This window comes from Amborella trichopoda, chromosome 4 (genome assembly GCF_054954075.1).
Source record: "Amborella trichopoda isolate Santa Cruz 75 chromosome 4, AtrichopodaSantaCruz75HAP2 v2.0, whole genome shotgun sequence".
In the NCBI taxonomy this organism is placed as follows: Eukaryota; Viridiplantae; Streptophyta; class Magnoliopsida; order Amborellales; family Amborellaceae; genus Amborella; species Amborella trichopoda.
Window position 1 is genome coordinate 47,349,270 of NC_142339.1, and position 23,299 is coordinate 47,372,568.

At 35.4% G+C, this 23,299-nt stretch overlaps 2 protein-coding genes and 1 long non-coding RNA gene across 6 annotated transcripts in view; all 3 read left to right on the forward strand.

Annotated features, from left to right (window-relative positions):
* Positions 1–225: 225 nt before the first annotated feature.
* LOC110007468 (uncharacterized) lies at positions 226–4,298 on the forward strand. 3 transcript variants are annotated; one of them, XR_002281289.2, is made up of 2 exons: positions 226–296; positions 2,350–4,298. It is a non-coding gene; the product is annotated as an uncharacterized LOC110007468 (long non-coding RNA). The 3 variants fall into 3 exon arrangements; XR_016054585.1 differs by having other exon boundaries at positions 243–296; positions 2,080–4,298; XR_016054586.1 differs by lacking the exon at positions 226–296 and adding an exon at positions 304–1,883.
* A 3,191-nt stretch (positions 4,299–7,489) lies between these two features.
* LOC105420823 (protein FAR1-RELATED SEQUENCE 5-like) lies at positions 7,490–7,978 on the forward strand. Its single transcript, XM_011625952.1, has 2 exons — positions 7,490–7,571; positions 7,659–7,978. Exons 1-2 carry the CDS (start codon positions 7,490–7,492, stop codon positions 7,976–7,978), a joined length of 402 nt encoding a protein of 133 aa, XP_011624254.1.
* An 8,899-nt stretch (positions 7,979–16,877) lies between these two features.
* LOC105420820 (transmembrane protein (DUF872)) overlaps positions 16,878–23,299 on the forward strand; it is a 28,864-nt gene continuing 22,442 nt past the window's right edge. The window contains exons 1-2 of one of the 2 annotated variants that reach the window (XM_020668630.2): positions 16,878–17,154; positions 19,861–20,124. In XM_020668630.2, coding sequence (XP_020524289.1) covers positions 19,863–20,124 — 262 coding nt within the window. In that variant the 5' untranslated portion in view covers positions 16,878–17,154; positions 19,861–19,862. The other variant, XM_011625943.3, reaches the window with a different exon arrangement.

Here is a 23,299-nt window from a genome sequence, read left to right on the forward strand (position 1 = left end):
TTGTTTTGATATTTTTCATAGATTCGCCTATTTTTTATGAATACACGCTCCAAATTTCAGGTCATTCCGATTCATAGAAAAAAAAAAAAAAAAAGATACTACTGAACAATCGTGACTGTGAGATGAACTTTGGAAAGTGATAAATGTAGGTGAAATCACTTTTTATTTTCGCCTAAAAGCATTAGAAAGACTTTTCGTTTTATATATATATATATATATATATACATATAGGCTCTTTCACTCGCCCTCTGCAAAGCTTCTAGACCAGGCAAAGTTCTTCAGCAGCAAACAAACTTGTGAGTGACATCTAGATTGTATCCCTGTTTGGATGATTTTATTTGCTCGAACGAATCCAACCCCAAATCAAGGATACAACCATTTTTTAAAAAAGAAACCCCAAATTGAAGAGTTTCAATGAACCCTACATTTTTTCCTAATGAATCACCAAAAATAGGAGAGGAAATCATAATCACAGAAATTGAAAGAAAAAACTACAAATGGGAGAGGAAATTTTCGTTTTGGTTAAAAATAAATTAGGTAATTTCTGATTATCACAATTTAAATCGATCACTTAACATGAATAAACCCCAAATTGAAGTGTTTCAATGAACCCTTATCACAACTGGGGTTTTTCTAATAACTAGTAACTGGATATTTGTGTTTTCTGATTTTGAGTTCTAAGTGGGGTAAAATTGCTGCTTTTTTCTTTTACTTTTTTGGATGACAGATTTGTGAATTGTTTTTTATTTTGCTTTTGTTGGGTATGAATATGCATTTTTCCTGTGCATGATTTCTTGGATTCTCTTTTATCAGAGATATGTTGGATTTTATTTACTGTTGGTATGAGAAGCTGTTTCATGGAGTATGTTGTTTACCTGTGAGTTTTGCATTCTTTGAACTCAAATTTTGGCCTTCCAAATGCCAGTTTTCTTATTTTTTATGCTATTTTCTGATGTAAGTGTTGTATATTTATGTTTTGCTGTGGAACTGAGATGTTGTTTCATGGAATATGTTGTTGCACTATGAATTATTGTAGTCTTTGAACTCAAAATTGTTCGATTTCTATAGAGTTTGTGCTTTTTGAACTCAAAATTGTTCGACTATTGTAGAGGGACCATTGGTTTATGTTTATTTATGAATTTGATGGGGTAAATCCATTCAATCAAATTGTTGTTTGATGCTCTAATCTTCTTTATCTTTCACCATGGTTTATGTTTGTTAATTTCATAAATTTTCACTAAATCATTTTATTACTTGTGAATTTGATAAATTTTGGTTTGGTTTGCTTTGTTTTGTTGAGAGAGGAGGATGAACTCCTTCTAGAATTCATTTACCAAAAGAAAGAGCATATTTGAATTTCTACTTCAATTTCGTTTTCAACTTGTATTTATGTTTTCATACATCAGAGCTCTTGTAATTGTGAGAACATATGAAATTTTTTTTTTTTTTTTCCTCAGTGCTCATTACAACCTGAGTTTGGTAGATATTCAGTTCATTGCTTATGATGATATATTAAAAAATGATGGGAGTTGTAAGGGTAGTTTGGTTTGTGTGTTGTGTGCGGTATCATTTGGATAGAAAAGTCAAGTTAAGGTTATCCCATCATATGTGGGCTTCCATGGGTTTTTGCAATATCAGTATGTCAGAAGCAAACACCCTATTGATTGGGCTGTAGAAGATCTCATTGAACACCTTCCTCCCATTGTTGATAGAAAGGAATTTCTTCATCTCATTGGATGGGCTCGATAGGGGGTGCCTATTTACTGGTGTATGTCACAATCCCGATCGTTGTTTCATGCCTTGAGTAAAGTGAATTTTAAAGCTGGTTCATTGGATATGATGGGTTTCTTTGTCATCACCATACCTGTCTTAGAACACTATGGGTATCTACATCTTCTCATTTACTGAAACAATTATTGATTTATTGAGTTGCTTTTTTATGAGGGGGCATGTTTAATTGAGTAGCTTTTCCTTCTTTTGACATTGAATGTTAAAAAATGTTTGTGTGGTTCTAGAAGCAACATCTGATTTTTAGGAAAAATAATAGGGTTGATGAGTTTCCATGACTCTGAGTTGCAGGTATCCAAGAGAGGATGCTAAGATTCACGCTTGGGAAAACCTTCAAAAAAAGGAAAATTCTTTTTGTCATTTTTCATCTTATATTAGTTCCATATTATGTGTATGCTTATCTTCTTGCATTTTTTGGAATTTACTCATGTTTGTCTGGTGTTTTTTTTCTCCATGTGCATGCTATGCAATTTTCAAGCTTTCTGCTTTTCAAGTTTCCTACTTAGCATTTCATTGACATCAGCCACTTACTGGAATGGACAAAATTCTTTTTCCTTTCAGGTCTCCAGATTGGGTTTTGGTTGTACTAGTTTGACTGGAGCTTACAGTGTCCTTTTACCAGAGGAAGATGGAATTGCAGTCATAAAATATGCTTTTGAGTGAAGTCCTAGTTGGAAAGTTATGATTCGTATGAACAATAAACTATTTTTCTTTTGATTTGTCATATTGTTTGATGTTATGAACTGCTCTAATGTGCCACATGACTGGACACAAGAAGAGCAAATGCGGCCTCTGTTTTGGAATTAAACTTAACGTTGGAAAAATGAATAACAACACCTCAACATCTAATGCATTGGAATTCATTCAAAGATTTAGTTCTATATCAAGTGCGTAAGATACTTTTGTCGATAGGCAAGCTTGTATTGTGAAGAGCAAACTTTGCACTATTAAATCTCAACACCCATATAAATCTTCTAAAAATATTTCTTTTCACAGTGTTAAAAGTTGATTGCTTCAAAAAATAACTAATTGCAAGTGAACTTTTCCTTAGAGATTAATTTGTTGAGAGAGTTGGTGTATTGGTTACTACTTGCCAACCTTCAATGATTTTTGTTGTTTTTTGGAATTTTAGGCAGAGCATCCCCACCTGTAGTGAGGTAAGTGGGATAAGGTGTGAGATGAACTTGATAAATATTACTGATAAGAAAATGAATTTGGTAAACAATAATACAGGGTGAGTATGTTGAGCTTCTTCATATGATGCATAAATTTGAACATGCTTTTTATATGGCTTAACTAGCCATCTAGGCTATTTAGCCTTTCTTACTGGCTTCCTTTTATGGGTTTTTGTTCTCTTCTTATAGGAGCTTAGGTTGCACCATGTCAAGTTAGAAGCACTGTTGATCATTGGGTGACTAAGAATGGTGTCATGCATAATTTGTATGAATAATACAATGAGTATGATGGTTCATGCATTTTACTAAGTGATAGATAAGTATGAATAGATGAAGTTGCTTATGTAAACTAATCAATTTTCTCATTTTCATGTTATCTATTTTTGTTTTCATATTTTTACTCCTATCGACATAGTAAATGAGTATTTCAATTAGCAATTGTGGAATTTGGCATGTGTATACTTCACTCACTTGTCCTCAGTTGTTCTTGCTGAAATCTTTTGTCATTTTCTTTTTATATCAATGGCGAAAATTGTTTCAGGCATTGAAGCGCTTACCTCGAGATAAAATCCAATTAGCAACAAAATTTGATATATACATGATTACAGAAACAAAACAAAATTTGTTAGCACATGGTCTTTAATATCAAACTCTACAAATGACCTTTTATTGTGGTGGATAGTGCTGTGGTTTTGATAGCTTGATCCATGTTCCGATTTTCCTAATTTTTATCTCGTTAGGGGGAAAAAATGTCTTCGTACAATACAATTCCTTATGTTAATCATAATATTTTTGGCTCTTAATGTTCTTTAGGAGGGCTTACTTGGTTTATATGCTCTTAGGAAGGATTGAGAAGTTGGGATTATGGTTTCCTAGAGGATGTGATTGTCCTGGCTTCCATCTTATTTGAAAAGTTTCATGCCCCTTGTATGTACAGGCATTGGTGATTTGATTGATCATAGTCAATTATATCCAAGCGAAATTCAGAATCAAGACCCAAGTAAAGCTTTTTGGAAACTTTTTTGCAAGCCTTGCTACAAATCACACATTGTCTCTTTCTCAGAGATCAATAAAACGTTTAAATACATGCTCAAAGGGGACGGCCTTCGCTGCATCATTCAAATGGAAGAGTGAAACTTGAAGAAGCAAAAAAAATTAATTATTTGTAGCTGGTTGAGTCAGCTCAATTGGGTTACCTTTTTGAAACTTCATTTGTATCTGGTTTTTTTTATTTCATGAGGTGTTGAACCTTCTTGTATCTTTCCAGTGGTTTGTAAATGATTGTAATTGGTCGTTGTTTAATTAATGGTAATCTTTTGTGAATGAAATTTCCAGTTTTTGGTATTATTCAGTTTATGTTTTTTTTTGAGACACGCATAAACAGAGAGAGAGAGAGAGAGAGAGAGAGAGAGAGAGAGAGAGAGAGAGAGAGAGAGAGAGAGAGAGAGAGAGAGAGAGAGAGAGAGAGATCTAGTTATCAGCTACAATGAAATAATATAAGCTCATTTATTTGGTTGAGTCGAGAGAGAGAGAGGGAGAGCTGGTTCTTGAAAGCAGGTCCGTGATGGTTATAAAAAGCAGGTCCGTGATGGTTATAAAGTTATTTTGCAAGCTCTTGGGCGTGGGAAAAGGTAAGAATGTATCAAATGATCGACATAAAAAATAAAAAAAAGTGAGAACTTTGGGGATATAAATGCATTTCATTCTCCAAGTAAACACACATTGCACATATTAATGACATACATGGAAAAGAAATAAATATCACACATACGTTACCAAAAAGTCACCAAATAGGTTCTTTAGATCCCAATAAAAAGGTCCTTTACATGCCCCCATAAAGGGGTTCTTTACTTGCCCATAAAATTACATGAATATTCATGTAACGACCAAAGTCAACTACAAAAAAGGGTATTTACATGTCTCTAAAATTCAAAAAATTAGTCAAGTCCTTTACATGTTCCATAAATTAGTCAAAAAAGTAGTCAACTTGGTTCGAGGTCCTCAGTAGCTCTACATCGCACGTGCCCTCACCAGACAATTACGCTTGTCATGTCCACTCCTATTGCAAACTTTACACTTCCTTCCAGTGGGTGGACTTTCCTTTGACTGTTTTTTTTGTGTAGAAGCTTTTGGCCCTTCCTCCCATGAAGGTTTTATCCTTTTAGTCATTGGCCGTCCAACTACTCGTGCTCATGGTGGATCGAGTATAAGGGGGGAGGCATCAACTGATCTAATAATGCCACATACTTCATCTTCAGCAGCACTGCAATGAGTGGAGGCTGATGGCATGAGTATTCGACAAAGACTCTCTTTTGGATTTTGGATCGTTTGGATAGTCCTTATCTTCCAACCTGCTGCTTCAAGGCCACTTCTATGATGGGAGGAGATAGTTTCATCGACGAGTATGACGAGGTCACAGGTTAAGCCTATGAGGCGGATGCTTTGTGCTGCGGCATTGGCACCACAAACATAGACATGGGCAGAGTGCAAGATGGTCACATAGGCTTCACGGCACGGGTTTACGGAATAGATGCGATTTGCTTAGAAGAGAGAGAGAGAGAGAGAGAGAGAGAGAGAGAGAGAGAGAGAGAGAGAGAGGATGACATTGGTTCTAGGAGTTCATCCTCCTCTCTCAACAAAACCAAACCAAAATTTATCAAATTCATAAATAATAAAATGACTTAGTGAAATCTATGAATTAACAAACATAAACCATGGGTGAAAGCTAGAGAGGGTCAAAGCATCAAACAACAATCTAATTCAATGGCTTTATCTCATCAAATTCATAAATAAACATAAACCAATGGTCCCTCACAAAATAGGCACTAAATAACTGCTTTGACAGTCAACTTTATCCTTATAACATCTAATTTTTATATTATTACAATACATCAACATATAATAAAATGCAAAACCAAGAGATGTTGAAAGAACATCTTCGGGCTAAGACAGGTATGGTGATGACAAAGAAACCCATCAAATCCAATGAACCTGCTTCAAAATTCACTTTACTCAAGGTATGAAACAACGATCAGGATTGTGGCATACACCAGTAAATAGGCACCCCATATCGAGCCCATCCAATGATATGAAGAAATTCCTTTCTATCAACAATGGGAGAAAGGTGCTCAATGAGATCTTCTAGAGCCCAATCAATAGGGTGTTTGCTTCTGACATACTGATATTGCAAAAACCCATGGAGGCCCACATATGATGGGATAACCTTGACTTTTCTAACCAAATGATACCGCTCACAACACATGAGCCAAACTACCCTTACATCTCCCATCATTTTTTAATATATCCTCATAAGCAATGAACTGGATATCTACCAAACTCAGGTTGTATGAGCACTGAGGAAAAAAAAAAAAGAAATTTCATATGTTCTCACAATTACAAGAGCTCTGATGTATGAAAACATAAATACACGTGGAAAAACAAATTGAAGTAGAAATTCAAATATGCTCTTTCTTTTGGTAAATGAATTCTAGAAGGAGTTCATCCTCCTCTCTCAACAAAACAAAGCAAACCAAACCAAAATTTATCAAATTCACAAGTAATAAAATGATTTAGTGAAAATTTATGAAATTAACAAACATAAACCATGGGTGAAAGATAGAGAAGATTAGAGCATCAAACAACAATTTGATTGAATGGATTTACCCCATCAAATTCATAAATAAACATAAACCAATGGTCCCTCTACAACAGTCAAACAATTTTGAGTTCAAAAAGCACAAACTCTATAGAAATCGAACAATTTTGAGTTCGAAGACTACAACAATTCATAGTGCAACAACATATTCCATGAAACAACATCTCAGTTCCATAGCAAAACATAAATATACAACACTTACATCAGAAAATAACATAAATATACAACACTAATAAAAGTGGAAAGGAGTGTCCTGAGTTAAGGTGTGGGTGCAAGGTTAGGATGTGCATAAGTAATCAAGAAAACGGCTAGTGGAAAGTGACTAGCGTTGTTATAGATCATAATCATGATCTAGTTAGTCAAAGAAAAGCTCATCTAATTCGCACACACCGATCATAGTCAACTGCTACAAAGTCATTGATACATTCGATGAGCTCGACAATGGTTAAACCTAGACATATTCATAGAGCAGGTTGGAGGGATCGACAATATCCTTTATACACAAAAGGACATTTAAAATGAAATAGCGAACACTAGAAGAAAACTTAGAAGAAAAGATGGCAATTTAATTTTGCAATGGCTCTACAAAGAAAAGCAACCGAACCCATCATTTTTCTATAGATTGAGATCAGATGATGATGATCATATTCACAATATTTTATGGGTAGATTCTACTTGTAGAGTTTCGTACCAGTGCTTTTCTGATGTGGTTACCTTTGATACCACATATAAGACAAATGCGTTTGGAATGCCCTTTGCACCTATACTTAGTGTAAATCACCATTTCAATTCAACTTTCTTTGGATTTGCCCTCATATTTGACAAGAATATAGAATCATTTATATGGGTATTTGAAAACAGGTTGGAAGCCATGGGTGGACGACAACCAGGCGTTATTCTCACTAATCAAGATCCTGCAATTTCATATATAGTGAGGCAAGTTCTTTACCAAAGTAAGCATCATTATTGTAAGTGACATATATTTGAGAAGATCAAAGAAAAAATGTGTCATGTCTTACGTATGCATCCTTCTTATTCAGATACCTTTCGGAGGTGTGTGGCTAGCCCAACTATTGAAGAATTTGAATTGGCTTGGAAATCAATTATTGATAATTATAACCTGGACGACAATGAATGGCTTAGTAGGCTTTATGGTTGGCGCATGCAATGGGGTGATGCATACTTGGCTGGCACGTTTACTGCTGCTATGACTTCTACCCAAAAGAGTGAAGGGATGAATTGTCACTTCAAGTTGTACTTGACACCCACAACAAACTTGCGTTCATTATTAGAAGTTGTTGCAAAAGTCAAAGATAAGAAGGTGCGAAAAGGGAGGGAAAATGACTTGAAAGATATTTAAACTACTCCGAAGATATTTAAACTACTCCAGTCTTGCGAACAACCACTTTTATTGAGGCACATGCATAAAAAATCTATACTCAAAATATTTTAAAGATATTTGGGGAAGAAGTGGCTAATTGCTTTAATTTTACGAGGGAGACAGTGGACAATTTGCAACCTTTAAGGCGGCAGTCCTGAGGACCAGAACTAAATCCTACTTAGTGAAATTCAATTGCTATGACAATTCCGTTTCTTACTCTTGTTACTTCTTTGAGAGGATGTATTTTCTTTGTAGGCATGTACTGAAGATTTTTATAGTGAAAGATGTGTTTGAAATCCCTCCACAATATATAATGAAGTGTTGGACCAAGGATGTAAAGAAGGGAGTTTTTCTTGATGACATTGGGGAACAAATTAAAGTAACATCTGAACTATCACGTTCCATTAAGTATAATGAGGTTATGCAGGCAAGTCGATCCTTTGCCTAGTGTGCTTTACAAAGTGTAGAGGGTTATGAGTTTGTAACGACCATAAGAAAGAATGGAATTCGTCAATTTGATGAAAAGTTCGTTTTTAAGAGAGATCCACAGGATAACGCCATGATCCATGTCGATGAAGATGCCAATTCTGCTAGTTGTAGTAACACAACAAGTAGGAGTAACCATTGTCGTAATGTCCTTGAACCTGCACGAGCACGGACAAAGGGACAACCGGCCACTAAAAGAATGAAACCTTGATCTGAGGGATGGAAGCCAAAAAAAAAGAAATGCACAGTCTGCAATGGTAGTGGGCATGACAAAAGGAACTGCCTGTCGTTCGTTTGTGATAGGTACAACTGTTTACCTTTACATTATTTTGATATGCAATTGTATTATATTCATTACTATTGATGTATTTGATTTACAATTGTATTAGCTTCAATTTAAATGCTAACATATGAATTTATCTTCCTCTTATAGTGCTAAGGAAAAAATACATCGTACGCTAAGGAATAAGGAGGCAGCATAAGTGACTTGATGGTAAGAGTCACTTGGATCACCCTAAGTTTTTGCTCCTTGAAACAAAAATGTACTAGTTAAATTCTAGTGAATTGAATTACTGGCAAGTGAGCATTAGTTTCCAGTCCATCAAAAGATTTGTAGAGATAGTTTTCTAATACTAGCATTCTGACTTTATTTTATTTTTATGCATTTTTCCCTTATACATTATTCTTTGTATTTCATGTGTTATCTTCACCCAAATTCACTAGTATTTTTGGTTGCGCTTTTGCTCAACATATCTAGAAAGTTTAAAATATGTTCTCATTTCAATTCTATTAGGCAGAGTGGGTGACGGATTGGAATGGCTAAAGTGACAAATGCATATGACCTTCCTGCAAGGTAGCTATTTGAATCTTGACATTTTATTTTAAAAGGTTGAGTTACTTCCCTTATATTGTTGTACTTAATTATTGTTTCTCATGTAACTCATTGCTTTGAAATAAAGATTCTGAATATTTTGGGGCATTGTTTTGTGGATGTATTAGAAAATGAATTGCTTATATGCTCTATGATATGGCAGGATGTTTATTCACACAATTGGTCCAGCCATTGCTGTCTTTCTTGTCACGAGCTTCTTATTGAGAATGGACTCATGTTAGGTTTTTTAGTGGTTGGAGTGATGTATAGTATTCTTCTCTTATGTTGGGCTAACTTGAGAGCTTGGTCGCAGTATTGCTTTGGTCGCAGTTTGTAATATTAGCATTTTGACTTTATTTTATCAATACCCCACCTATCATCTTATTTTATTGGAGTATTTTTATTTTTGCCATATACAACTTGATTTGTGAGATGTGAAAACTTCATAGAATTTACACTTAGAATTTTACTTCCCTGTTGATTTGATGGAGTCTGCAGGCTCCAAATCAGGATGATATCCCTATTTTTGCTCGTTTATGAAGAATTTTCCTTTTTGATTAGTTTACAAATGGGTGGTCACAAATGAACTGGCAAATCTAAGTTTGAATACTGGCTTGGAATTGCCCTTCTTCATGTGATATTACTTGAGTATTTTCTCCCCTGCTAAGAATTTTGGTTTTGATGCATGATTGAAAAAACAACAAATGTGTTGATTTAATAAGAGTTTAGCATATTTGATTAACATTTTCAATGTTGGTAATTGTTAGCACACTCTTGTGAAATTCCATTATAGAAATCAATCATATGGATATTGCGACGTAGTAAAAAGATGCGGTTCTTTTTTTTTTTGGCGATTGTAGTTTGCATGATATTTTATATTTGAGAAGTGTTATGTTAAATTTGTTCGTCGTAAAAGGGCTATGGTTTTATTTTAGTGATGCTTGCGAAAGATGGCTATAACTTGTACGATGATGGCCAAAGGAAAAGTTGCACCAAACCACTGATCCTTTTGTGTTGAGGGCTAGTTGTGGACGAAAACTCAATTCGAAAAGAAGCCAAAAGTAGCCTCCTAATTGTCGCATTGGCCAACAATGATTCTCTCTACTAAATGATTTTAAAAGCTCAAAAGCTTCATCTACTCTACCCAATTTGTAAAACCCACGATCTTAAATGGCATATTTGGTTTTCCTAGCTTTGCAAAGCCCACCGATCAAAATGTCGAAAGTAGACTTTGCAAAGCCCACCGATCACAATTTTTTTGAAAGACTTTTGTTGAAAAAAAGGTTCAATTTGATAAGCATATCAACTCACATGAGTGAAACTTATCCAAGAAAATAAATTGGTTGAATGAATGAAAGAAACAACAAAAAAAAGCAATGAATCATGAGAAAAGGGGTGCAATGACTTTTCCTTATGGCAAAAGAAGCCAAATGAACCCAAATACTTGAAATTAACCATGACTGCAACTCCAGTAAACTCCAATTAACTCAGTTGAAGATAAACAAGCTCTAAACAATACAAAAAGTGCATACAATTATAAGTAAAGTGTTCACCGTTCAAACCACAAAACCACCAAAAATTAATGTAGAAATATATGAAATTAAAATTGTTATTCCATAGAAGAAGAGAACAATATGTGCATAGAATTATAAGTATATAGATACCATAAAAGATATACCCATTTCTTTCACAAAAAAAAGAAGGGCAAACATTATAGTCATAAATACAATTACACATATAAGACAAAGTTTTTGAACGTCTACTTTCTCAGCGACCACAACATCAGATTTGCGCTCGTCTTTCTCAGACAGAGATGCATCTACTCCATCAGCTGCATAAGCATCTGGCCTCTGAGACACGAACCTTTTAACCACAGGCTTCCTATCTTCACCTAGAATTTCGTCACACCACTCTAGATAGCCGCATCCAGTCTCATTCTAGTGGTTAATATGATAAGATAAGTATGTGTTAAATATATTATTACAATAGAAAACCAATACGCTTCTACATTATCTTAATGAAAGAATATTACCTACCTTCCAGTTAGAGCATATATAGAAATGCCTATTGTAGTTATCATGTGTCTTTGCGGTAAACACACGCATCCGACCACATCCTGGTTTGTGTTTACAAATCCTTGGAGGGAATTGGTTGTCGAGATCTATTCAGTTAAAATGTTCAGATGAGCTCAAATGCCCTATTCTCACTATATCACATCCATGGATTGCATCAGCCATTGAAGTGAACATATGCAAATCATTTTATCAGATAGCAAAGGAAAAACCAAATACCGAAAAGTAAAGCATGACAAGGAATACAATAGAGGAAAAAATGTCACAATTTTATCATAGTCGATCTACAAGCTCATTTTAACTCATTTTTGTCATGCACAACCTTGCCTTGCCTTGCCAGCCCTAACCTGAACAACACGACTCCTCTCCCTCACCACTTTGTTGACACGCAAGTCCACCTTCAGAGTTAAGCCTACCATGTCAGTGACCAAATTATTAATTAAAGGATTTAGAACCCTCTAAAAGCAGAGCCAAGAAAGGCTTGACATTAGGCTTGACATTAGAGGTATACATTTGTCGCATTAGTAAGTGATGCACATGTTGGTGTGCCAATCTTAATTCAACTTTCTTGTTTTTCTTTTCTTATACAGGAAACAAGCAACTCAATGAAGAACACAACATCTCGGGCACCTAATAATATGTTATAGGAACAACAGATGATAAGCAACATAACCTTCAAAAAAAAAAAGAGTATGTGAAGCTTATCAAGGACACTAATGGCATGAAGGTTCTAACCAACTTTGGTATTGAAGAATCCAATCAAATGCCTGCTCCTGCATGATAAATAAAATGAAAGCAACAGACAATTTATTTTTAGATTTCATGAAACAAAGAAGTTGAGTAGGACTAAAATGAGTGGCACTTGATTATATAGAACAACTGCAGTTGATTATATAAGGGATACTCAATGCCAAAAATTGCAACATAATTTATTTCAATTTTATTGAAATAAGGGTTTTATATAATAAGACTAAAAAAATATATTAAAAAAATCAACATGACTCACCTTCAAGAACCTAAGCAAATTATTGAACAAAACGTAAGTTGGAACTACAAAGAATTTCCTATGACTCAAAAGAGTCCTACAAACAATCTTATTCCTAGGTAACAGCAAATCAAACATCACAAAAAGAAAAAAAAAGGTAACAACAAATCAAACATTACAGAGTGGTTGTTTGAATGAAATCAAATGAAACAAAAAGAAAAAAATCATAACCTAAACAAATTACTCTAAGAACACAAGTAACAATAGATCAAACATTACATAATTCTAAATTGTAGAAAATATTAGAGTTCATATGATAGCAAAAACCTGCACTATCATATTAGAAATCGAAATAGTTATCAAAATAAGTACATAGATAAACTAACTGCGTATGGGAAGCAATCGATATAAAAAAATGAAAAGCCCCAAAAATCACTTTTTTTATTTTATCAATTAATGAAAACCCTCAAAATTTAGGATCGATTATAATCGGAAACCCCAAAAAATCAGTTTTTTATTATCAAAGAAAGAAAACCCCAAAAATTTAGGGTTGATTATAATCGAAAACCCCCCAAAATCAAGTTTTTTATTATAAAAGAACGGAAACCCCCAAATTTTAGGGTTGATTATAATCGAAAACGCATAAAAATCAGGTTTTTTTTTTATCAAAACCCAAAGCCCCAAAATTTAGGCTTGATTTCAAGATGAATTCATGTAAAGTTTTAAAGAAGGAAGTTTACCGAGTGCTTGGCGTTTTGTTTGAGCCTCCAACCAGGGTCGCTCAAATTGCATGTTATAAAGGGCTTCTTCTAACTTGGCAATCTGTTCCAACAAGTGGTTGAAATGCTCTACGCATAATTCACATTGACTAAATAACATAACATACATTGGCTTGCTTTGCGCACACAAATAAACATGCTCAAGAATGTAGATGGGTGCTATGAAAAAATGAGATAGAGATATTGGGTGCTCCGGAGAAACGAGAGAGAGAGAGAGAGAGAGAGAGAGAGAGAGAGAGAGAGAGAGAGAGAGAGAGAGAGAGAGAGAGAGAGAGAGAGAGAGAGAGAGAGAGAGAGAGGGAGAGAGAGAGAGAGAGAGAGAGAGATATATGGAAAAATGAAAAAATCAGAGGGAGAGATTGGGTGGTATGGAAAAAAGAATCAGAGGGAGAGATTGGGTGGTATGGAAAAGAGAGAGAGAGAGAGAGAGAGAGAGAGAGAGAGAGAGAGAGAGAGAGATGGAGAAATGGAAAAACCAGACGGAGAAATGGAAAAACCAGATGGAGAAATTGGGTGCTATGGAAAAACGAGAGAGAGAGAGATGGAGAAATGGAAAAAAGAGAGAGAGGGATGGGGAAATGGAAAAACGAGAGAGAGAGATTGGGAAATGGAAAAACGAGAGAGAGAGAGACAAAGATACCATACCTTGAGAGCTTGTTGAGCACGGATAGGATTTTGGGTTTCTCACAGAGATGGCTCATAGAGAGGAACGATTTTTAGTAAGCTCAGAGAGATGGCTCGCAGAGAGAGAAGGTGGGTAACTCAGAGAGATGGTTCGCTGAGAGGGAGGTGGGTTCCTCAGAGGCCTCTGTGGGTGTTAGTATGGGCTTCAAAAACCTTTTTTTTTTCATTTCAAATTCCCTCCCCGTGGGATGCATCCTGGCCGCCCAAATTGAAAGCCGAAATCTGGATCATTTTGTGCACCTACATTACAAGAGCGAGCTGGCTAAGCTAATATTTTTCTTATATATATCATTAATACAAGTATTATATATGTAATATTTAATGGGAAAGGTTTCTATGCTTCCCCTACAATATAGAAGTTTCATCCTCCCCGTACTATCCAGCCGTCCAATTTTGATCAAGAGAGCCACTCACCATTTGATTTTAGATCTGACGTCTCAAAGTATTTTATTTTTAGTTTTTCTGATACAAATTGTATGAATATGAAATTTGATACCTGCCAACTTCTCATTGAGGCAATGCTATAAAAAATATTAAAAATATTTTTTCAATAAAATATAATGGCCAAAATACCCCTTTAAACTTTTAGGGGTATTTTGATCATTTTATTTTATTGAAAATAATTTTTTTATATTTTTTGTTAGTGCGAGTGTAATAGAGGAATGGACGTCCAAATTTTGGTGTCAAAATAGTTTATAAAAAAAATTAAAAATAAAATAGTGTAGAGACGTGACGTTGTGATTGGGGCAAACTTAGCCCTCCATTCAAAATGGATGGTTGGATAAGGGAGAGGATAGAATTTCTATGCTATAGGGGAAGCATAGAAAGCTTGCCCATATATAATATAATGTAAATATCATATAGTATATATTATATATAATAAATATATATATATTTATCATCATCATTATTTTAGCTTTTCTCTAATTAATTAGGGTTGGCTACATGAATCCTAGTTCTCTATTTTTCTCTATTAAAGGTTATATCCTCAGTGAGGTCATAAGTTCCCATATATTTTTCGGACTACTTCTTTTGGGCCTACCCATTGTCCTTTTTAGTCATTCCACTTGAACTAATTCATACATCTTAACATGTGGTGTACTTGGTCGGTGCCACACGTGGCCAGCCACTTAAGTCTACACTCTCTCATTTTATCACCTATTGGTGCCACATCTAAATTCTTTCGAATAGATTCATTGCGAATTTTGTCCCTTATTCTTTTGACTCTCATCCATCTCAACATCATTATCTTCACTATACTCATTCTATGCGCGTATTGTTTTTAAGCTGTCCAACATTCCGCCATAAAAAAAATATAAATATATAAAATATAATTATATTAATATATATATATATATATATATATATATATATATATATATATATATATATATATATATATATATATATATATATATATATATATATCTGTGTGTGCGTGTGTGTGTGTGCAATGATCCAAAGCAACAGTTGTATCATAGTATAATACAATTGCACTTCTAAAAAACCATATTTGTGGTATTTGTATGACCCCAAATTTTACGCGCAAACTATCTTCATCTAAATAATCAATCCCTCGCCCCCCCCCCCCCCCCTCAAAGAAAAGTTCCATTTGGACCCTATATATGGTCAAAATGAGTCCTATCAAAAAATGAATCTAGACCATTCATTTTGTGAATTTCAGGATATTAGTCTTTATAAACTCAAAATCATTTTTTTCTTTTTTAATATTGTTCATCTAATGATAATAAAGGCAGAAAAAAAATTGGAAATGAAAAAATCCTTCTAAGGCCTAGATCTAAGCATCTCACCAAAATGAACGGCCTATGTTAATTGGGCTAAAAAAATACTTTCTAGACTGTATTTTCTATTTTTATTTTTTTATGATTGTTTATTAGAATGAAAAGAGTGTATATTTCAAAATTTGGATCAAATAAATAGCCATAAGATGGTTGTTTAAGGTTGTTGCATCATATTACTATACACCTGTGGTATGAAATCATTGCCCTATATATATATATATATATATACTATTAATATGGGGAAAAGTTTATATAGAGCCGAGGCTCTAAACAATCAAATTAGAGCCTACCTTAAAAATTTTACTAGAAGATGTTGTTTTGATGCGCAAATATCCTCAAATTGATCATCTCAACATCAAGATGCATGGACATAAGAAAAAAATAGATTTCAAGTTTTGGAAATAGTGTATTTTGTAACACATTTTTGGGCCATCAATTTTTAAAATTTTCAAGTTTTCATAGATATCTCGATCTACACTATTTTTTAAGCTTTAAACTTTATAAATAAAATGAAAATATATTTGAAGGTCTCTAATTTGATTGTTTAGAGCTTAGGCTCTATGCAAAAACCACACCCTTAATATAGATATATATTATAGCGATAGTGGGCCTACGATGTGATGAGAAACGCATGAGGAATGTTTTCCCAGTTCAATAAGTGTGGTTTTATTTTACCATGAATTAGACCATTTCATGCTAAAATTTTTTACTATGGTATTTTATTTGCATATGCATTTACACAAACTAAACATATGAAACGCGATTTACATATATAAGTATTTCATAGGGAGTATTTACTCGCGAACCAAACCCTAAAATATTTGGCGCATGCGTCGCTGTGAGCATAAACTTTACTTTAAGGACACATTTGTTACGCAAAATATTTCTCAAGAATTATTTCACATGAAAAAATTCCCATAAGTGGGTTAGAAGTAAGAATATTTTTATAACAATTAGCTATCAATAGGTGTGAAAAGATTGATATAAAAATATTTCCACACTTACCCCATAAGAGAATTCTTTCGCATGAAAATATTACCCAAAATATATTTTTATGCGAAACAAACGGCCGTAAGGAATAATGGCTTGGGATAAAGAGGTGTTTCGATTTTTCCCACTTTAACTGTACTCCAACTCGGGGAAACTAAGTAAGAAAGCGGGAGACTTTCCAAACTTTACGCCGTTACTAAACGCCGCCTGTTTCTATTTCAGCGTTCCCAAACTGGGAAAACTAAGGGCGAAAGTGGGAGACTTTCCAACTTTACACCGTCATCAAACGCCGCCTGGTTCTATTTCAGAACCTGTTGGTTCCAATCTTAATGGATGATCCGGATCGAAAATTGTCGGGTTTTGAAAGGACTCAAAGCCGGGCTCACTCTTTCTTTGTATCTCCCTCTCTCCATACCCTGATTTGACCGGTCCAGGTTCTCCCTGTCTAAAATCCTGAAACAAAAGCACGCTCTCTCACTCTGCATCGTAATCTCCAATTTCTTTCTCTCTCTCTCTCTCGATCTCGGGCAATCACAGCAAAACTCTTCTTTTTCACTCTCTCTTCTGAAAGGGCAGATCAATCACAGAACAATTATAGCGTGCTTATTTTCTTCACAACTTTATTAGGGCACGCATTTTCCAGGTTAGAGGATATTTTGGCAATATTTTGATGTCCTCGATCTCATGGTAGCATGGTCTCGAATTTTTTTTTTGGTATTTAGGGCCTTACGGTTTTGGATTTTTGGATAATAGGAACTAAACACGTTTTTGATTAGATATTTGGAAATTTTCATGTTTTTGTAGAGATAGACAGATAGAGAATGGTGCCATTATAGGGAGATAAAATTTAGGGAAAATTATTTGCAGTCTTACAGTATAGAGAAAGTGAGATAAGATTCAGGAAAATCAGTTTCAGTATTATATTGATTCTCTCTCAAGACCTAGGATTTTACGTATGTGTGCTCGAGGTCTTCATTTGGGAGAAGGTTCGATATATTCCTGTTTGGTTTTGTAAGGAGTCGTTCTTTTGCTTTTCTTGGGGATTATTTCGTGGAGTTTTGTGGATTAGAAGCTTATGATTCTCGTTCTATTACCTTGGTTTACGGAATCTGGTTCCTGGTGATTCTAACCGTGGAAATTGTCAATACAGATGGTATTGTTTCGAGAAGATTGTTTCTGAATTTGTTTTACTTTGAGCTTCAACCACCTAGATGGCTATGGTTGACGATGTTGGAAAGTGTTTGTAACCTGGTGGAGCTTAGTTTAAATTTCATTAATTCATGTACAGATTATGCATTTGTTGTAGCTATTTGGAATTTGCTATAATTTGGTTGGTCTAATAATGTCATCCTTCATTCCCCGTTGTCTCCATGTGCTAACTTGGACTCTATAATAACTTCAGAAAATGTGAGTTCTTGATTTACTATTTCGATCTTGTTTTGATTCTTTGCCGTTATTATTTTCTCCAATATTCAGAGAATTTCGGATGCATGGTTTTGAAATTAACATTTTGAAAATTGGCCAAAGAACCAGTCGTATAAGCTTTTCAGATGCATGTGATGATTATCACCCGAAATGGCTGTTGAAATGCTGTGGAAATCCCAGGATTTTTATGTTTCTTGGCTATACATGCCTTTCCTTTTTTTGTTATTTTATTTATTTGTAAAACATGGGCTGGCCTTTAATTAATGAATTTGTACGTGTAGATCTTGAAACATTTCTCTTGTATCTGGCGAATATAACGTTAGTCATTGTCTGAGTCCATGTATTGTTTTATATTAGTGGTTTATTTTAACATTGGCTTGTTATTTTCTAAATGAATTTGCTTCTTGTACTTATGTAATTTGATGTACTGATGTAACTGAGGCTTGTTTCATTTTAATGCTTCAAGTATAATTTGCAGAAGATTGATGGTTACTTAGTCATTCAAATGATTGAAAATGATTTTGTGCTTCTTGATGTTCTTTTTTGTGTTTATAACATAACCAATCGGGAGTGGAAGGTTTTCAAATGCGTGGGAAGATTATTGCTGGAAATGACTGCTTAAAAGCTGAGAAAATCCCCAAGATTTTTTCTTTGCTGGGCTACTTATGCCTTTTCATTTTTTTTTTTTTTTTCATTTTTTGGCAAATATTTCATGAGCTTTTAATTAGTGACCGTTGACTATGTGTAGGATATGAATTTATCAATTTTTTTTTTTTTTTTTGTGTATTTTATTTGGCATATAAAACATAAGTCATCACTTGAGTGGATATGTTGTTGTCTCTCAACGCGTTACAGGGACTTGTTATCTTCTGAATGATTTGTTATTCAGCCTTGGTACAGGGACTTGTATTTTCTGAATGATTTGTTATTAAGCTTTGATGTGAATTTTTCAGTCAAATAAATAATTTCTAGATAATCGTGTCTTCTTGAGGAGCATAGAGATAATTGTATTTTGATAATGTGCCTTTTTAGGGGTGTAGGTAGTAAATAACTCCTCTAGTATTTATTTTTCTTAATTTTTGTCCCTTTTGTATTTGTGAAATAGTACATATGGAAATTCATGAAAATCTGTTTGATGACCAACGATGGTTATAGAGATGCCTACAAAGAATTCACAGATCTTCAAATTGATTCCCGAACAGGATTGTAATTAAAAACATAAATCTTGGATTTTAGAACATTCACGTATTTAAAAATATAAGGGTTTGGTTGGTTGGTGGAAGAATCTACTACTAAATTCACCGCTTCGACCAACTTTCGAAAGTCATGGCTTCTATGGAATAGCATGGAAGCTGCGGTTTCACCATATCAACACTTTTTAATGCTAATTTGGAAGCCGCGACTTCCAAAAACCATGTAACACTTCTCGTTTAAAAAACACGGAAATTTCTATGGTGCTGCTAGAAGCCATTGCTTCTTCGATATGTCAAACACAACCCAAGATTCTGGATTTCAGCCCACCCAAAAAAAAAAAAAACCTTCTTCCTAGGAAGAAAAAGATCAGGCCATGAAGAAAAGAGTTTGACTATAAATACCAAAGCTTGCAACTTATACGTGGTCGCATTCAGCCTTGATTTTGGAAATCAAAGTCTCTGTGTTGGATGCTACAGCATTTGCAACACAGTTTTATTTCTCATCTATTGTCACTGTTTTAGGGCTTTGATTTTTTAAGCCTCTCAAGCTGAGTTTTGGGATCTTGCATCGCAGTAATGGCTACTCGGCGAAATATCAGGTACTCACCTTTGCCCGATGATGAGAGAGAGGATGAAGATGACCAAGATCTTAGATTTTCATACACTCCAAAGTCCACGAAGAGGATTCCATGGAAATCAATTGCCCTGGCACTCTTCCTTCTCTCTCTAGGATGTGTTCTTCTCTTACTCTTCTACTTTGTGCACACTGGTCACATGGGTGGCGATCGATCTCAAGCCTATGGCTTGCTGGCTCTTGGATTCCTTGCCTTTTTGCCTGGTGTGCATTCTCCTATGCTAGTTAATTTTCTCTATTGTTTTTGTTTTTCGTTTTTCGATTTGATTATTTTTGTGATGAGAAAAAAAATTTGAAGGATGGAGTAGATGCACTTTGTTGTAGTTCTCTTGCTTTTTCGTTTGATTGATTATTATTAGAATAATATCCTTGGAAAGATTAATTGCATGCGCCTTCCACTTCATGTTCTTTCTTTCGATCTATCAAAATTTAGAGAGGGTTTTAATTTTCGTGACATTGCATTAGAGACTGGGATTTATTGCTTAGAATTTCATGCAAAGATATTGTTATTTACAAATTCTGTTGAATGGTATTTGGGATTTCTACTTTTAGGACTTTAAATTAGATATAGGAGGATCTATTGCTTAGACTTCCATGTAAGAATGTTGTTTATTATTTAGCACTCTCTCTCATGTGAATGATAGTCATATTTGTCGAAGATGGACCTATTTTCACTTGTAGATGAAGTTTGGTCTCATGCTCAGTCAATCTTAGAATGATCTTCCTGCTGTTTCTCAAGTTACTGTACAACAATGGGCCTCTCTATTTTTTCCTTTACATTCTAATTAAACAAGTTCTAGTAATCATCTAATGCAGAATATGACAGATCTCATGCCACTGCCATTTCTAATTAAGCAGTTATTTTATATGGCTATTCAGGGCTTAGAAACCTACTTAGGGTTTGTTATTTATCACTCTCTTTCATCAGCAAAAGATAGTCATATTTTCATGAATGAAGCTACTTTCACTTATAGATGAAATTTTGGTTTCATGCTCAGTCAATCTTGGAATCATCTTCCTACTGTTTCTCAGGTTACTATACGCCAGTGGGCCTCTCTTTTTTTTTTTTTACATTCTTTACATTCTAATTAAAGAAGTTTTAGTAATCATGTATAATGCGGAATGTGGCAAACCTCATGCCACTGCTATATCTAATTAAGCAGTTATTTGTCAAGGCTAGTCAGGGCCTAGCAAACTATTTAGGGTTTTAATCAACCAAGTTAGTAGTTGATTGTGTTATAATTGATAACCCTCATTGAGGAACTCATTTTCATTGATGAGTTTCATGTCATCAACACAAAACATGCTAGATTGTGTTTTATAGATATACATTGATGCTTGTAGGTTGTATTTCATGCTTTAGGGCTAGTTCAAATCCCCCCTTGCTATGATATAGGCTCTAGCTGGTGTTTTCAAGTTTTGCTCAATTACGTTCTACACCCTTAAAAAAAGCTTGTCGTCGGATACTGTCTAGGTAGATATACCGACTCACAAATGGGGCCACTCTTTATGAGGGGCTTCATTCTAGAAAAAACCTAAAATGAAGGTGCTCATATTTTGCGGAGCATGTGCTTGTGTATGAGTGCACCTATGTTGTCATTGGCATGCACAAGCAGACCAGCCGTAATTCCATGAGGGATGATATTGATCAAGGCTCCATCCTGTGTATGATATCTAGTTTGACAAAGTTGAAGCCCATTATGAAAACATCATGACCTTTTGGTGCAAGTGGTGGGTTCTTGGTTGCTTAGGACTTGTTTGGATGTAAATAATGATATGTCAATGGTCTGACAAAGCGGAATCTGGCTTCATATTTGGCCTAGAATGTGCTTTAGATCATGTGGCATTGGGCATGGTTGGTAGACTATGAGATGAGATTGGAAGGGGAGAACATAAATAGTGAAGAGACAGAGATGCTTGCATCGATGAAGTCGTCCAAGTGGATGTTGGATAGTGTGACACTGAGAGCTGCATTATTACTCCATTTTACTCCAAACCTACTGGTTTTCTAAATTCCTTCTCTCCTTCCTCCCTGCTCTTCCACTGCTTTCCTCTATAACTCTTCACCCTCTGCACTCCTTGCCTTGCGTCCATTTTTTCTATTTCCTGCCGCTTGTTGCCTGTCTCCTCTGTCCCTCTGAGCCCTTAATCTTGTAACTCCCTACAATTTTCTTCCCACCTTTCCACCTTAATGGCTTGCACTTTCCTCTTCCCATTTCCTCCTTTCCCTCTCCCTACTGTTACCTCTCCTTTCCCCTCACCGAGTCCTCAAAGAACTCAAGACCCTACTAGTCACTTCATATCTACCACCCTTCATTCTTTCATTTTTCCTTTCATGGAGGTCATTTATCCTATAGGTGATATCACCTCTCTTCTCTCTCTCCAGTTAAGGCCCTCTCCTTTTATGCAAGTATTCTCTGACCCCTCGACCTTTGTTGCCTTCTATCGCCGGAATTGTAGGCGGCAGCAATAACCAACTTCAATGTCGTGGAGGTGTGTTACTGCTAAGAATTCCCAATTAGTATAGGCCATAGCCTTTCTTTCCCCCTGCCCTTACCTTTTAATCCTAACATTGTTGCTTCCCACCTCACCCTCTATGATATTTTCCTTCATCTCCGCCATCGATGTTGCCCATCCTCTACCCTTGGACCAGGCAGTCCCACAATCCCCTTTCTCGGCTTTCCCCTCCATCCCCCTTGGTGTTCCCTAAGTCATCAGCCAAAAGGAGCCAACCATTGCAAGTCAATGATCCCAGATCCTTCAACTTCATTGTTGAATCCTATTTCTCAGCAAACTCCAAGGAGTACGAAAGAATCTATCACTCCGAGCCCAACGTCCACAACATACTCCTGGATGACAGACCACCCTCTAAAACAAGTGATATTTGGAGGACCAAGCTGCCCCAAAGGGCAAGGCAAATGAGAATGCCTCTTTAAGTTTGGTCCAGCGCAGAGAGAGGCCAACTTAGCCATCGATGCTCTCAAAAGAGAGGGTGCCACTATTGGGAGCACCACGCTGTCATAGTAGTAGCGGTCACTTTTTGGGAGGCTGCTTTAGGGGGTCCTCACTAAGTTTTTGGCTATGGGTGCTCCCATCCCCTATTGTTTTATACTTCACTCTTCTCTTTGTTTTCTAGACTCCACCACTCTGTATGGGGACTTAACCCACATTTGTATTCAACTTCTAGCACTCTGAGGACCCGACATTTGGGATGCCCTCTTACCGACCTACACCTCAGCTGTGTTTTCGTAACTACAAACATATATATGTACATTTTAACTATTTTGAAGTAAGAGATAGAGAGGTAGCAAAAAAGGCAAACAAAGTCCTATTTGGATCATATGAGTTTTCAGCTCATTCCAAGCCGTCTGCAAATGTT

What these genes read in the sequence shown, in the direction of transcription:
- LOC105420823 (XM_011625952.1), top strand. Translation starts at nt 7,490, where the DNA reads ATGGGTGGACGACAACCAGGCGTTATTCTCACTAATCAAGATCCTGCA. An exon ending in GAGGCAAGTTCTTTACCAAA is followed by an intron (nt 7,572 to 7,658) that starts GTAAGCATCATT and finishes CTTCTTATTCAG; the next exon opens with ATACCTTTCGGAGGTGTGTG.